Genomic DNA, 17,065 nt, shown 5'->3' with positions numbered 1-17,065 from the left:
ACTTGAAGGAATATAGTATGCATATCATGAATGTATTGATGTTTAACTTCAATATGCTTACTTTTAGAGCTATTAGCTCCTGTTTGTATTAGTCTTATAATTGTTTTATTGTCATAATAAAGTTGAATTGGATCTTTTGAAATATCCAATTTTAACTCATTTAAAAAGTGATTTATCCACACACCAAATGTGGCTGTCATGTTACAAGCAATATACTCAGCTTCCTAGGTATGTTGTGTCATACACCCTTGTTTCTTGCATGACCATTCAATTACCCCACCTCTTAACATAAATAATAACCAGAGATGAACTTTGTTACATCTCTATCACCAGCAAAATTAACATCTGAGTAGCCTACAAGCTTTAAACTATCTGACTGATATCGAAAAATCCTTTTCACTGCTTTCTATTGAGAGACCTCAGAATTACTTTGATATCTACTTACTAGACTTACAACAAAACTTAAATCAGGTCTAGTACAAAGTATTGCATATATCAAGCTTTCAATTGCCCGAGCATAGGGAACATTCAACTTTTCTTATTCATCTTTTGGACAGTCATTCTTACTTAGTTTTAGGCCTTTTACTACAAGAGTACTCTTTGCCTTGGTACTTTTCATTATAAATTTTTTTAGAATATGGTCAAGGTATTTTTCTTGACTTAGATATAGCAATCTCGATTTTCTGTCTCTCTGTATCTTAATTCCAATGATATATAAAGTTTCACCCATATCTTTCATTTCAAATAAAAAACTTAACCATGATGTAATCATATTTATCATGTCTATGTCATTTCCTTCAATTAATATATCATCAACATAGAGGGATAACACCATAAACTTACTCTCACTATTCTTGGCATATACACAATGGTCCAGACTATTTGCCTCATAACCTAATTTGGTTATAGCATTATGAAAAGTTAAATATCATTGTTTTGGTGATTGCTTAAGTCCATATAAGGATTTATTCAACTTGTATACTTTGTCCTATTGACCTTCAATTTCAAAACCTTCTTGTTGTTACATGAAAATAATTTCATTTAGTTCACCATTTAATAAGGATGTTTTTACACCCATTTGATATAGGTCAAGATCAAAATAAGCTACCAATGCTAAAATAATATGAATAGATGTCAGTTTGGCTATAAAAGAGTAAGTTTCCTCGTAATCAATCCCTTCTCGTTGAGATTATCTTTTTGCTATTAATCTTGCCTTAGAATTTATCAATAGATTTATCTTCCTTGAGTTTTTTTTTTAGAACTTACTTACTACCAATTGTCCTATATCCATTAGGCAAAGTAGTTAGTTCTCAAACTTTATTCTTTGCTATGGAGTCCAACTCATCTTTCATTGCTTTCTTCCATAGTTCAGACTCATTGAAAGCAACTACATGTTCAAAACTTAAGTTGTCAAGAGTTTCATCCATATCTATGGAATAACATAATTCCTCACTTAAGAATTATAATAATCATTCAAATAGGATAGAGAAGTTCTTATTTTTTCTTATTCAATTACTGGTTGTGAGTTTTGCTCATTATTCACAACTGGATCGTTATGCTCTAACTCTTAATTTGGTACCTCAAGACCATTTATAATATCTAGAAAGACACCATCATCTTCAAGATTAAAATTACTTTATTTTGTTTTTAGGAATTCTACCTTTCTACTCTCTATAAATTCCTTTTCAAGATTATATAAACAATATTTCTTTGATCCTTTTGGGTATTTAATGAAAATGCATTTGATAGTTTTGCTATCTAACTTGTTTCTCATTTGACTAGGAATCAACACATAAGTAGGTGATCCTCGCTTTCGTAAATGACTCAAATCTGACTTCCTACCAATCCATAATTCATGGGGTGTAAGCTCTACAGTCTTAGAAGGAACCTTATTTAGGATATACATGGCATTGCAAATTGTTTCTTTCCAAAATTTCTTGAGAAGATTTGCATGTGCCAATATGGATCTTATCATATCTATTAAGGTTTTATTCCTTCGTTTTGCTGCACCATTCTGTTGTGGTGTATAAAGCATAGTTGTTTGAGGAGCTATATTATTATCATTGCATAAGGTCTTAAACTCGTCAGAGTTATATTCACCTCCTCTATTAAATCTAATAACTTGGATTTTTCTTCCTAGTAATCTTTCAACTTCATGTTTATATGCCTTAAACTTTTTTAGAGCTTCAGATTTCTTAGAGATTATATATAAGTATATATACCTTGAGTAGTCATCTATAAATGTGATAAAATATGACTTCTTTTCATGTGTTTCTACTGTTAAGGGTCCACATATATCTGTGTGTACTAAAACTAGTAAGTCATATGATCCACTTTCCTTAGAAAAAGGTTTTCTAATCGTTTTACCTGATATGCATGGTTCACATTTTTCAAATTATATATTTTTAAGATAAAGTAACAATCTCATGCGAATTATTCTTTTTATTTTATTGACATTTACATGTTCTAACTTTAAACGCCATAAATATGTATCGACATTAAATGCACAATCAATATAACCTAAAAAATCATTGCATTATTTATATGAGTTACATTTAAATGGAAAAGACCATGGTCAGCATCATAGCGACCCCTGAGCTTCACTTTTACATCTTTCCCAATAGTGACATTGTCACCCTAGAAGTGAATTTTAAATTTTTTTTAGCAAAATCTCCTACTTTTAAAAGATTTTTTTTCATGAAAGGTATATAAAATACATTTGTTAGTAGGAGATTGGTCCCTTCTACTTGGAGCCTGTAGGTCTCTATCCTGACTACATCACTATAGGTGTTATTTCTCATATACACTTTATGATCTCCAAGCTTCAACTCTTTCATCTCCACAAGTTTTTTTGACTTAGACACATGTTGTGTCGTCCCTGAATCAATCCACCATCTTGGGAGATCATTATCTTCGATCAATAATTCAGACATAGTGCATATTATTTCTCGTTTTCCATTTACTTGCTTTCCTGAATTCTCTTTCTTGATTCTATTTGGGCAATTATTCTTGAAATGCTTAACTTTTTTGCAAGAAAAACATGCTCTCCTGGTTGCAGTCTTGGAGTTTTTGGTTTGCACTGAATGCTTCTTATTAAACTTATTCTTCTTAATTTTTTTAAAGAATGTGCTTTTAGGCTTGAATTTGTGAGAGGTTGCTGGAAAGGATTTTTTGGTATTCATAACTTTTTCATTCTTGTCTTTTGACATGTGCTCTTGCTCAAGGGCTAATTGAAGAGGGAACTCAGTTAGAGTAAGGCTTTTCTTGTTTAATCTCATGGCAATTGGCATCATCTTTCAAGTTGGAAGAATGTCGTTTAGTATGATAGAGATTTGCATTCGCTTAGGAATATCATTTTCAACTACGGCTAAGTCCTTAGCCATTATCAGCATTTGATTCATATGATCGACTATATTATCTAACTCTTTCATCCTGTATTAGTTGTATTGCTTTAGAAGAAGTTAAATGTGAGTTTTTAAAGTCATATCATACTTCTTTCTAACTTCTTCTATCATTTTCTTTGCAGTGTCAAAGTCTTTAAATACTCGGATGAGGACATCCTGCATAAATGTTAGAAGATTTGCTCGAGCAAGTAGATCATCTTCGATAAACTTATTATGAGCTTTCTTCTCTTCTTATCGGTTAATGAAGATTTTACATTATTCAATACATATAGGGTCTTGTCATGTGTTAATAGATATTTCATTTTCCTTCTCCACATTCCAAAATTTGTCTCATTGAATTTTTCAATTTTGAACAGCTTAGCCGTGACTATTTGATTTGTCATATTCCTAATTATAAACAAATATTAGAATTAATAAAGCTTATTTCAACTAATATTTATAAATATAACTAGTTTTGATCCTTCTAAACGAATTTAGCATGTAATAAGATACTTAAACGTGCAAGAATATGCACAAAATTGCTAAATTCTAAATACTTTTAATGTAAACAAGCACTAGGTGGTTTTTAGAAACTCATGACCACTTTTCTGCAATTTTAAAAAATAAAAGAAAAGGCTTTATGTAAGAAAAAACACATAAACCTCTTTCTACAACTTTTTGAGTTAAACAAAAAGTTTTGAATCCTCTTTCCGTAATATCAGAAAAGATTAAATGTTATGTTCTGTGAAAATTCAATAAAGCAGAACACTTTCTGAAATTTTTGAGTTTATCAGAAAAGATAAACCACCTTTTTGTATTTTTCAAAAAAGCAGAAGCCTTTATAAGCAAAAACAAAAACTTCAAACTGAAAATTGTATGAGTTAAACAAAAAGATTCAACCATCTTTCTATAATTTCAAAAAATATCAGTAGCCTTTCTGTAATTATCTAGCAAACTATATATGTTTGAAATTTCTTGAGTTTAACAAAAAATAAGAGAATCACTTTTCTGTAATTTTAAAAAAGTCGATGTACTGGTTTTCTGTTTTTCAGAAAAAACCCGAATTAATAACATGTTAAAGAGACCCTTTTTCATAATTTTCAGGAATTTTTAGTTTCAAACAAAAAAATTTATTTTTATAAGTGAAAGCTTATACGTAAAAAATGAAAGAGAAAACTCGATTAGGGTTTCCTTTCCGTTTTTTCTTTTCTTTTCTTTGAGAGAGGAGAACGGCAGTTGGAGCCGGGTCGGGTTTTTTGGCAAGGGATTTTCTGGCAACGGATGGCAGGCTGGTGTTTTTTATAAGTGAACAACAATTGATGATACTAATCTGACCCTATCGGTCGAACCAGAGACTGATATAAAGTTTCATAACCGTACTCACCTTCGTATACTAATCTGACCTTATGGAACGGACTCAAATTCTTAGACTGTTTTTGACTCGAGGTATAAACCTGCAGGGGGGACTGAACGGAACCCGATTCTAAGATCATGTTTGACTTGTAGTACAAACCCGCGTGGGGACAAAGCAGTCCCTACGCAGGGCCTTGTACTGCGTTTGATTGGCAGGACAAAGCCGCCTCCGCTGCCTTTTTATTTTACAAAGGGAGCGACTGGACATGTCTAGTGCAACTGGCGCTTGCCGTCCCATGATTCAAACGCCACCTTAGTGAATAGTGGCCTATTTCTTTGTTACCAAACTGGAGCGTATTTGATCCGGTACAGGTCGGGATTGAGGCATAACAGACCCGTTGACATGCCAGTAAAAGTAGAGCAAAGACGTGTTCTAAGTGGTGATGGTAAACAACAAGCAGCAAAGAGTTTGAATATGGGCTGGATCTTGTTAGATCCAAATTGGAAATGTACAATGCGGACATTAATCAGAATTTGGGTCCAAATTAGATCTGATATGATCAGATTGAATACAGATCGGAAATTTAAGTGGCAATACCGGATCCAGTTAAAACTAATAAGCTTTTTACATGAAAAAGGGATCTGTTTTTTGAAACGGATATGAACTAGATCCAAGTTTAAAATACTGATCGCAATCCAATCCAAAACTAAAAAAAAAATACAATTGCTTTAGCAAATCGAATCCGGCCTAAATATACATCTGGTTTTTATCGTTGGGTTTTGAATCTGAAAATAATGTGTTGGATTAAGAGATTGAATATCCGAATACATCTAATCCGTTTGCAGCCCTACAAGCAGATCGGTTTTTGATCCGATCTGAATATAGATCTGACTGAAAACGTGGACCCGAATCTGATTCCAAATCAGGCACCATATAAGTTTTACAAATCCGGATTTTGGGCTAAACCGATTTGAAAAAAAAAATCTGGGTCAGGGTCCGTGTGAGCGAAACCCCAGCTGTCAACCCAACCACCGCAGAGCCTCTTCCCCCCTTTTCCTCGCAGCCCCGGCCGCTGCGTGCCCTAACCTCCGGCCGGCGGCCGGCATCCTCTCCCGCCGGCATCGTCAGACCGGCGCCGTCGCAGGTATGGTATCTCTCTCTCTGTGGTTAAACAAGGGTGGAGGTGGGCCTTTTTCCGGCCAGTCTCTCTGTTTCTGTATGGCCGGAAAAGGGCAGGTCTGGCCCTTTTCCTGCTCTCTCTCCCTGTTCCTCTCTCTGGCCGTAAAGGGGCGCCAGTCTCTCTCTGTTTCTGTATGGCCGGAAAAGGGCCTAAGGCTGGCCCTTTTCCTGCTAGCCCCCCCTGTTCCTCTCTTTTGCCATAAAGGGGCTCTTTTCTGGCCAGTCTCTCTCTGTTTCTCTCTGGCCGGAGAAGGGCCACCCGTCTCTGTGTTTGTGTGTGTGTGGCAGGAAAAGGGCCTCAGGCTGGCCATTTTCCTGCGGACTCTCTGTTTTTTGTCTCTGGCCGGAAAAAGGCCTCAAGTTGGTCATTGTTCGGCTGGCTCTCTATCCTCTATGTGGCCTAAAAAGGCCTATCACATGCATATGTTTTTCTCATCTTCAGTTTATGATTAGATCAGTCCGATCTCCGGCATTCACTTTCCTTTTGTTTTGTTTCTGTTCATCATGTTATTCTCGTTCTGTTTCGGCTATTTCGATCTGAAATGGTGCATTAGTCAAAAATCATGTTGAGCTTCTGTGTGGGATTTCTGTTGATCTGAAACGCATGGAGGATCGGTGGCCAAGACTATAACTGCGGCAACTTGCTTCTGCTTCGGTTGCTTACCGTGACGCTTTGGTAATGCTTACCTGCTTTTAACATTGATTTTCAGACATATACAACGTCATACTGCCATTTGCAATTTTTCTGTGGGTTTGATCTGTTTGTGTATTCTCTCTCATGTTTGGAGTTGGAATTAGCTTATATTCGTTTCATTTGATTTATGGAGATCCTCTTATTCAATTTAGATATGGTAGGTTTAATGGATGTACACTTATGCTTTTAAGTCATCTGTGATTCGATTTCTCAATGGGATGAATCAGTAAAACAAGTGCAAGTTTGGTAATTTTTGAAGGATCATTACATGCAGAAATAAATTAATGTTGTTGAAGGAAGATACAAAAATTCAGCTAATATTGTGAAAGGATTTTCATGAGTTTATTATATGTAGCATTAGCTTATGTGGCTGTTTTATTCATCATTTTTATATTGAATGGGGAATATTGATCATGTTTATGATTGCGATAAATGTAGAACTCAGAATTTCCTGCATTGTTTGTTTATGAATATCTCATGTAGAATGCAAATTTTGGGGCACTAGCCGTGAATTCTGCGTCTTTGGAGAGGTTGTTCGGATCTGGGTTGCATCTCCGGGCGTTAGTGATTTATTTTCATAGAGCATGGGTTTTTTTTATCCTGGATCTAAGCATGGCGCTGGTTGGATCTGGATCCTGAAAATGGACTTTGGCCAGGAATGGATCTCAAAAGATCTGGATCCCAGGACAGGTTCCAGGAAGATCTGGATCCTGGAACCTGATCTTGTAAGCGCTAGATCAATAACCAGTTCAAAAGTCAGAACTTTGTTGTTTGTGATCTTCTTCTTTCCTTTCTTTTCCTTGTTACCCTGCTTTTGAGCTTTCAAAAGATTTGGACTGTTCTTGCCTGTTTCGTGTTTGGATGTATGGTAAGATCCTTCAGGAATGGATTTTTAATGGCAGCAAAGTATTTTGGTTCCAGATTATGACTCATTTTGACCCACCTATTGGGACCTAGGGGTTCAAAAATGGCCTGCATTGATGGATATTTATCATGGCTCAATATGTCTGGAATAGATTTCCATGTTCCTACCTGTTGTGTGGTGGAATGTGTGTGATTTGACCGCATCAGATGCTCAATCAGAGCTGGGGAATCTGTAACAAAATGGCCTTCACAGTTGGCATGGGGGTGCCTGATCTGGACCCATGCTCTGATTCAGGGTCCTTTTGGTGGATTTGGATTGTCTGTATCTTCTGTCAAAAGTAGGATCCAATCAGATCCCATCTTGATAGGGAAGTGGGTTCAGTGTATGCATTGATGAATCCTATGTACTCGGGCATGACCTAATAGGATTCAGCACTAGATTTGGATATGGATGAAAAGGCTACTTTCAAGTCTGAATCCGTTTAACTTTAGTAGTTATGCTTTTATGTCTGACATGTATTGGGATTCAAATGTTAGTCGGAGTGTAAAACTCCAAACAATTCTAAATCTAGTTATTGTTCACATTTTTTCTTTAATGGATACGACTAAATGGATATGTACTCAGTTGGATATCCAAGCCACTCTGAACCTTTGACATCCGCTATTTGATTGTGATATCTATCCATTCATGTATGACCCATTTCAAAGCTTTCATAGTTACCATTTAGTTCTTTTTTTTCAACTATTTTTTTTTCTAATTACAATAGAAGCTATGGATACAAAAAATCAGACAAACAAAGAACGAAGAAATAACATTTTGTGTGAGATGCTTGTATTTTGTTTCTATTTTAAATACTATTTTTTGTGTGTCACTTGCATTTTTTTTCTATTTTCCATAATTCAGTATGTTGTTATGCTCTTCCCACTTTTTAACATTGAATTGCATTGGTGAAGTTGCGTAATCTGTGTGTTTGTTCATCGATTATACAGCAATATGGTAGAGATGTCAGACTTGGATGCTCGTAGGAAACCAAAGTGTCTGAGATCAGTTGTATGGAATGATTTTAATTAGATAAAACAGAATGGGAAGGAGGTGGCCATGTGCAAGAATTGTAGCAAGGAATTCGTGGGAGGTAGTGGCACAACACATTTGAAAAAACATTTACTGAGATGTGCCAAAAAGCCTAGTGATGATGTAGCACATCAATTACTTGCAAAGTTGCAATAACTGATAAGAACCAGAATGAAACTCCCGAACCCTCTAAGATTATTAGTAATGTCAAGTTTGACCAAGACCAGAGCCATTTTGATCTTGCACTGATGATCATTCTATATGATTATCCATTTTCTCTTGTTGAGGCTTTTTATTCTGGATCTAAGAGTGGTGCTGGCTGGATCTAGATCCTGAAATTGGACTTTGGCCTGGAATGGATCTCAAAATATCTGGATCCTGGAACCTGATCTTCTAAGCCCTAGATCAATAACCAGTTCAAAAGTCAGAACTTTGTTGTCTGTGATCTGAGTCAGACTATATATGCTGCCTTCTTCTTTCCTTTCTTTTTCCTTGTTACCCTGCTTTGGAGCCTTCAAAAGATTTGGACTGTTCTATGGTAAGATCCCTCAGGAATGGATTCTTGATGGGAGCCAAGTATTTTGGTGCCAGATCATAACTCATTTGGACCCACCTAGTGGGACCTAGGGGTTCCAAAATGCCCGGATTGATGGATCTTTATCATGGCTCAATACGTCGAATAAATTTCCATGTTCCTACCTGTTGTGTGATGGAATGTGTGAGATTCGACCACATCAGATGCTCAATCAGAGCTGGGGAATCTGTATACAACTACAGTCATTAACAAAATGGCCTTCACAGTTTGCATGGGGGTGCCTGGTCTGGACCCATACTCTGATTCAGAGTCCTTTTGGTGGATTTGGATTCTCTGTATTTTCTGTCAAAAGTTGGATCCAATCTGATCCCATCTTGATAGGGAAGTGGGTTCGATGTATGCATTGATGAATCCTATGTACTCGGGCTTGACCTAACAGGATTCACCATTAGATTTGGATGAGAAAGGCTACTTTCAAGTGTGAATCCGTTTAGCTTTTGTAGTTAATTTTTTTATGTCTGACATGTATTGGGATTCAAATGTTACTCGGGGTGTAAACCTCCAAACAATTCTAAATCTAGTTATTATTCAGATTTTTTCTTTAATGGATACAAGTAAATGGATATGTACTCAGTTGGATATCCAAGCCATTCTGAACCTTTGACATCAGCTATTTGATTGTGATATTTATCCATGCATGTATGACCCATTTCGAAGCTGTTCATAGTTACCATTTACTTCTTTTTTTGTGACAACTTTTTTTTTCTTATTACAATAGAAGCTATGGATACAAAAATGAGACAAACAAAGAACGAAGAAATAACATTATTTTGTGTGAGATGCTTGTATTTTGTTTCTATTTTTAATATTATTTTTTGTGAGTCGCTTGCATTTTGTTTCTATTTTCCATAATTCAGTATGTTATGCTCTTCCCACTGTTTAACTTTGACTTGCATTGGTGAAGTTGTGTAATGTGTGTGTGTGTGTTTTTATCAATTATACAGCAATATGGTAGAGATGTCAGACTTGGTTGCTCGTAGGAAACCTAAGCGGCTGAGATCGGTTGTATGGAATGATTTTAATAAGATAAAAAAGAATGGGAAGGAGGTGGCCCTGTGCAAGAATTGTAGCAAGGAATTCGTGGGAGGTAGTGGCACAACACATTTGAAAAAACATTTACTGAGATGTGCCAAAAAGCCTAGTGATGATGTAGCGCATCAATTACTTGCAATAACTGATAAGAACCAGGAAGAAACTCCACCAGCTGTAACTCCCGAACCCTCTAAGATTATGAGTAATGTCAAGTTTGACCAAGAGCAGAGCCAGTTTGATCTTGCACGGATGATCATTCTACATGATTATCCATTTTCTCTTGTTGAACATGTTGGTTTCAGAATATTTGGGAACAATCTTCAGCCGAAATTCAAGATGTTATCGACCAACACTGTTAAGGCCGATTGCCTAACAATTTTTGAGCAAGAAAAAGAGAAGCTTTATGAGGTTTTGGACAAACTCCTTGGCAGGATCAGCCTGACGGCAAATATATGGACATCCTATCAAAATGTTGCATACCTGTGTTTGACTGCACAGTACATTGATGAAGCTTGGGCATTACAGAAAAAGATTCTTAATTTTGTGACTGTTCAGCCTCTTCACACTGGAGAAGCACTTGCAGAGATTATTATGACGTGTCTAATGGATTGGAATATTTATCATAAGTTGTTCACGATGACGATGGAAAATTCTTCCACGAATGATAGCGTTGTTTCAAGAATTAAAGACCTTCTTACTCAAAAGAGGATGCTTATGGGTAATGGTCAGTTGTTTCATGTGCAATGTGCTACACATGTTCTCAGCCTAATTGCCCAAGACGGGTTGGAGTTGATAAATGAGGTGATTGACAAGATTCGAGAAAGTGTCAAGTATGTCAAAAGTTCACAAACAAGGGAACAAAAGTTTAATGACGTGGCTAATCAAGTTCAAGTTCATAGTCAAAGGAGCATGTGCCTCGATGTTCCTGCACAGTGGAACTCCACTTATCTCATGCTTGAAGTTGCATTGGAATATAAAGAAGCATTTTCTTATTTGCAGAAACATGATCCTAGCTATAATATGGCACCGACAGACAGAGAGTGGGAAGTAACAAGCCTGATTAGTAATCATTTGAAATCACTGTATGAAGTTGCTAAGGATTTCTTGGGGACCAAATATCCCACCTCCAACCTTTACTTCCCTGCAATATGTGCGATGAAGTTACAACTGAATGAATGGTCCAAGAGCATAAATGCCTTTGTTTGTTCCATGGCTTCAAAGATGAAAGACAATTTTGATAAGTACTGGAAGCTGTGCAGTATGGTTCTGGCTGTTGCAGTTATTTTGGACCCACGATTCAAAATGAAACTGGTAGAATATTATTACCATCAGATTTATGGAAACAGTGCTGCTGAACACATTAAGGAAGTTTATGATACTTTTACAAATCTATACAATGAATATGCTGGCCATCCAACAACAAATCTGCCTTACCAAGAATACAGCGGTCAAGTTGAAAGTGGTCATGTTTGTGAATCTAATGGCAACATTTTGCTTGGCATCACCAATGATGTCAGTGACAACTTGAGAGGGTTTGATGAGTTCCTTCATTCTACTTCACGAAGCCAACGATCAAAGTCAGATCTGGATCTCTATTTGGAAGAGGGTGTATCCCCTAGAAACCATGATTTTGACATTTTAAGTTGGTGGAAAGTGAGTGCACCCAAGTATCCAATATTATCGAGAATGGCCCGTGATATTTTGGGGATTCCTGTGTCAACTGTTGCGTTTGAGTCAACATTTAACACTAGGGGCAAAGTACTTGATGCATATAAGAGCTCACTGGATTCACACACTGTGCAGGCTTTGATTTGTGCACAAGATTGGTTGCTGGATGAATTTGATGGTAACTTAGTCTATCTAATATTCAACTTATTATTGTTTTTTTAATTGTGATATCTCTCTTACCTGTTTTCCTTTACTATGAATGTTAGGTTCTGCCTTGTCCTTGGCTCAAGCTTGATCTGATATCACCAGTCATATCCATCTTAAGTGCATTGGTACAGACTGCTATATATATGGTATACACAAATTTGTCTCTCTTTTGAATACTGCTTGTTTCTTAAATTTTAATGATTTGAAGCGACACAAGGTATTTTCAGTGTCGCCAGGTGAAAAATTTAATATTGATTGCACTCCATGGACAAATTAATGTGGTTTCCTTTTCATTTAATCATTACCATTACTTAGTTCTAGTAACTTCAGTGGATATGAGGTTTAAGGTATAATTAGTTGCTCAATGCCCAATGGTATATTTTAGTAGACAGATGAGAACTTGTGGAAGTTTTAAAATTCTCTCAATGCTTTGAAACTTATTCATGGACGAATGTGTAGGCAAAGAGATCACTAACAAATAAACGTGGGTGTGTTCTCCCTTCCACAGCTGTTAGTTGCTTATGGATTTGAGGAAGGAATTTATATGGATTGTTGTCCATGTTATTTATGATGGACTTCTATAAAATTATGGTCACATTGGACAGTCTGATTTCCTTTCTTGTTTTCATGTTGACCATTTGCTGTGAACAGCCTAATTTGCATTAGTAAATTCATTTTCTCATTCTCTTCTGCTGATTTTTGGCGTGTCTTGTGCTCTTGCCTTTGTTTCTTGTTCAGCCAGATGTATATCCTGAAAAATGCAAACAAACATCTATAAATAAGCTTTTCTTCAACTGTTAACCTTCATTCTCAAACATGTTAAGTGACTCTGCATTCTTCTGGTTCATTCAATATATATTTTTTTAATTGTTTAAAAAAAAGGCTATTAGCTTTTCCATTCATATGAACATTTATCATATTGGGTGTTTATTTATGAAGGCTTCTAGGTCACCTGAACTTAGATTTGTAATCTCCTATCTATATTCGAGTTGAGATCATGATATCTTGTTTTTAGTTATGTGGTACTTAAAATTCAGTGTTTCAGTAATATGCTCTTCTCAATGCCTCACCCTTTGATGCTGCGGCAACTGATGCCTTGTTTCCACTCTCAATTTGGAGATGTAATTGTAGACAATCTCAATTATATTTTCTTGGTGGCTTTGCTGTCTGTTGTTGCCTTTATTTTGCAGCAATGGGAGGAAAATAGTTTCACAATTGCATAGAAGGTGATTGCCCATCACAGACTCACAGTTTTGTCTCATTTCATGGTGAAGCTGATTGGAAAAAATTATGAGTTGTTTGTGGCCTATCATCCACTTAGATTTTCAGGAAGTGTAAATAGGTATCGGCTGCAGATAAGTAGGTTGGTGGCTCCATCACAGGTTTTCCGTGTAAGTATTTTAGATCCGACGACCTCAAGATCCTTGGGTTATTAGTCAAATGTAAAGATCTCAATTTCGTACTAAAATGGGGATTCGAGATTCCTTGTTTGAATGTCATGTCTTTGCATGGTGCATTCAAACACGACATTTATCTTACATCCATTTATAGATTTGTTTTGATTTCTTTTATTGAAGGTTTAGGCCCCATTCATGGCAATTTTCAAACATAATTTTGTGTTAGTTTTGAAAATCAAATTATCACACTCAAAATTTTCAAGATCATTGAAGTGGTGTTTGTCACGGTTTGGTTTCAAGACCTTTCTGTACCTTAAGCCCTCCATATGGAAAGCCTGAAAAATCCATTATTTTCCTTTTGCTTTCAGTTGCCCATCCAGCAATAGAAACACTGGAAAATGATAGGAAAAATACTATATGTGTTGGTGGGCAACATGCCCATCATTTTTCAGCCATAAAATGATTGCGAAGCTGTCAGAAAAGTGATGATAGACAGACCCTTTGTCATCACTTTCAAAAAACATTTTGGTGATAAATTGGCCAGAAAGTACAAAGGAGGCTGGGACACTATATCATGTGTGCAGTTGGACACTGGACACATCATTTTCCAGTCATAAAATGGCCAAGAAGCTGCCAAAAAGTGATGACAGAAAGAAGTCTTAACATAATTCTTCTGACTTCTGACAATAACTTGGCCGGAAAATAATGAGGATGACAAAGCTTTGTCCTGACTCCTATCATTTTCTAGCCAAACCATGGCCCAATCGGTTGTGGAAAATTGAAGGCAATTAGGTGTTTGCTGGGAGCAGTGCGAATGGAGAAGAAAAGGGTGAAGACATGAAACAGGGAATCCCCAGCAAGAGAAGGTTGTTTGTGAAAAAAATAGTCCTCATTTCTCATTTCAAAACCTTTTCTTTTCTTAATCTAAATTAGTTTTGACATGAAGAAATATGCTCTTTTTAGCAATACCCAAACAGCTCTTTATTCTTATGTCCCTATTAGAGATTGATCTTTTTTTAAAACAAAATACGGTGCATATAAACATGTTGAGGCAGTTTGAGTCTAGATGGTTCTATCTAAGTTACTACTATTCTTTTTTCTTCTTAGACACATTATGCTGTAGTTCTTGATGTTTTTGTATGCCTACAGGCATAGGTGTTTATCGGTTAGGAAATCTGTTCTTGGTAAGTTTCAAAAGATTAGTATGACATCATGTGTTTTTTTGTCAAATTGCACATGAAAAGAAAAATCTGGCTATTGTCTGTATGTGACAGATCTATTTGAAACCGTTGAATGCTGAAGTCTAGTTATCTAGATAACTTACCATATCAGATAGTCATAACTACTAGTCTCAGAAGTATCTGAGATCTGTTTAGCTGTTATTTGTTTATGGAACCATATTGATGTGCATAGTACATTTGTCACTTCTATGTGTTGCTAATGTTGTATGTAAATAAATTTGACATGGAAAGAATTAAGTACGTACTCCACACACAGATTGTTGTTTCACCCAATGTTGTCAGTGTCGGTATCGGCCTTGTATTTTTTGGCCAATGATTCAGGTGAATCGGCCAATACTGATACTCAAGTGAATCGTTCTGAATTGGCCAAAAATAATTAAAAAATATTACATGTCAATCAGAACATGACACATGTTAAAGCCATTAAAATAATAATTTGAAGTATTTTTTACATTTATTAAAAAATAGTCGATTTAGGGGTGAATCATATCCTATACGATATGTATCGGCTCGATACAGGCTGATACACACCGATACTGACTACATTGGTTTCATCTATGTCCCATTGTCAAATTTTATGTCTGCAACAACACCATTGTTGTCTGTTGTTGGAAACTGTCATTTCTGGTTTTTGTTTCTGTGTACCAGAAATCTCCTGTCTGTTTAATCTGGGTTTTGGGAGGTGCCTGTTGCAACTGGTTATTCCTATTGTGGGATATGGCGACGACTTCTTGTACCCAAGACTGGTTGACAGGCCATAGTTGTAATGTTTTCAACACAAATTGGAATCCAATTGGAGTTTAATTTTGATAACCCGTGGGATTCAATTCCAAGACCCCTCGGTTATGATACAGCCTAACCATTGAGCTATCTCATTCGACCTCAAGTCTTACCCATTTGCAGCCTAAGATCTTGCAATTTGTGGTTTTGAATGTTCAGGCATGCCCTTGTGGACCCAGTGTTGTCTAGCTGCTCTGTCCAACTTGGTTTCGGTCGGATCTGTCAATGTGTCAGTTCAAATCTGCATCCAAAGCATACTTCTGGTTCTCTGTGTTGGATGTGTACTGTGTAGAAGCCTGCCCTAATTGTTGCCATTCAGATGTACGTACACCTGAGATTGGATCAGCCATGTTAAATCAGCATCTAGCAAATCTATAAATGAAGACAGGCAGTGACTGACCCATGTTTTGTTTTCTGATTCAGGTGCTACAGGTCCGAATCTGGATCTGAACCACATTTGTTTTTACATCCTGACAAAAGGGAGCTGCCCAGGCGAGACCGCGACCGTGACCGTGACCCACCTTTCACGCTGTTTGTAGCCCTAGGCAGGTTTTGGACAGAAATTTCAAACATGTTGAACCAGCTGATACATTACATGTCTTAATCATTGTCATATAATTGAATCTGGTATACAAGGAATTTGCATGTTACGCTTGCTTTAATTCCGATAGTGAATTTTAAGCATTGAAGATGGTGGTCCTGAGCTGGGGCCCTTGGGTGTGGGTCCATTCTGATGTGAAGAGTTTTGAGTCATGTTCAGGACAGTTGCATCAGGTTTTGGACTGCTTGGTTGGGTAAATTCTATCTGTATGGAGAGTGAATTTGATCTACTTGATTCTGGTTCCGTCAAACCATGGTCCCTTCCCATGCAAATTTGGGTGCTGGCCAACCTTAGTGGGTGGATCCCGGTGCTGCATTGACCAGGGCCAGTCAAGACTTTCTTTTCACTATGGTTGTGTTTGAAAGCATTGGATCTCAAATCGAGGGAGGCACCTCATCTAGTCCAATGCCACAACAGATCCTTGGATCTAAGATCCGAGGCTTTCAAACGCCCCTATTTGTGTGGCTATATCTCGATCATATCCTGATCCGAGCTGGAGTGCTTCTGGCTCTATGTACATCTGGAACCCAACTTGTATATCCAACAAGTTTGGTGTTTGATCCAAAGTCTCCTCTGGCGTGGAGCTGTTTTTTTGGATCCTGCTCCGATAATCATGGATGAGCTTTTGGAGTTGAATGACAGATCTGCGCTGATGAAGTCTGGGACGTGCCTAGCTAGATCCAACACGCACTTCATTTGATAACTCTCGAATCTTGGTCCCCCCCATGATTTTTGGCATTAGGAGACTTGGAATTCGAGTGGTTTGTCATGTTTGAGAATTTAGGGGTGCAAATTCGCCACAGATCTGACTTGGGTCCAGTCTGTCTGACCTAGATATTATGTACCTGAATATGGGTTGGATCCATAACAAATGTGAGTGTTTTATTCAGATCCGAGTTGTGACTGGCTCCAAGATGACCCGGACCTTTTCCACATAAAAACCAATAGCCTGTTTTGGTCAGATTCAGTACCCGAAATCTTCAGATTCTAACTGGACC

At 36.9% G+C, this 17,065-nt stretch overlaps 1 protein-coding gene across 7 annotated transcripts; it reads left to right on the top strand.

Moving 5' to 3' along the window:
* The first annotated feature begins 5,698 nt into the window (after positions 1–5,698).
* On the top strand, positions 5,699–16,116 carry LOC149829477 (zinc finger BED domain-containing protein RICESLEEPER 1-like). Of its 7 annotated transcripts, XM_090015968.1 has the most exons (8): positions 5,700–5,881; positions 6,471–6,592; positions 10,086–12,019; positions 12,108–12,194; positions 13,239–13,274; positions 13,378–13,439; positions 14,194–14,311; positions 15,890–16,116. In XM_090015968.1, the coding sequence occupies exons 3-4, from the start codon at positions 10,090–10,092 to the stop codon at positions 12,134–12,136; spliced, it is 1,959 nt and encodes a 652-aa protein (XP_089872094.1). In that variant the 5' UTR covers positions 5,700–5,881; positions 6,471–6,592; positions 10,086–10,089; the 3' UTR covers positions 12,137–12,194; positions 13,239–13,274; positions 13,378–13,439; positions 14,194–14,311; positions 15,890–16,116. The 7 variants fall into 7 exon arrangements, with proteins under 7 accessions (XP_089872095.1, XP_089872094.1, XP_089872092.1 ...); XM_090015966.1 differs by lacking the exon at positions 14,194–14,311; XM_090015964.1 differs by lacking the exon at positions 14,194–14,311 and having other exon boundaries at positions 13,370–13,439.
* The last annotated feature ends 949 nt before the right edge of the window (positions 16,117–17,065 follow it).

This window comes from Nuphar pumila, chromosome 8 (genome assembly GCF_984573655.1).
Source record: "Nuphar pumila chromosome 8, dmNupPumi1.hap1.1, whole genome shotgun sequence".
Lineage (NCBI taxonomy): Eukaryota > Viridiplantae > Streptophyta > Magnoliopsida > Nymphaeales > Nymphaeaceae > Nuphar > Nuphar pumila.
Note: the sequence above shows the minus strand (reverse complement) of the source record. Positions and strands in the feature narration are given on the sequence as shown.

Excerpts from the sequence above, each read along its gene's own strand:
- LOC149829477 (XM_090015969.1), top strand. The coding sequence starts at position 10,090 with ATGGTAGAGATGTCAGACTTGGTTGCTCGTAGGAAACCTAAGCGGCTG. Across the intron at positions 12,020-12,107 it reads GTTGCTGGATGAATTTGATG|GTTCTGCCTTGTCCTTGGCT; the intron begins GTAACTTAGTCT and ends TATGAATGTTAG.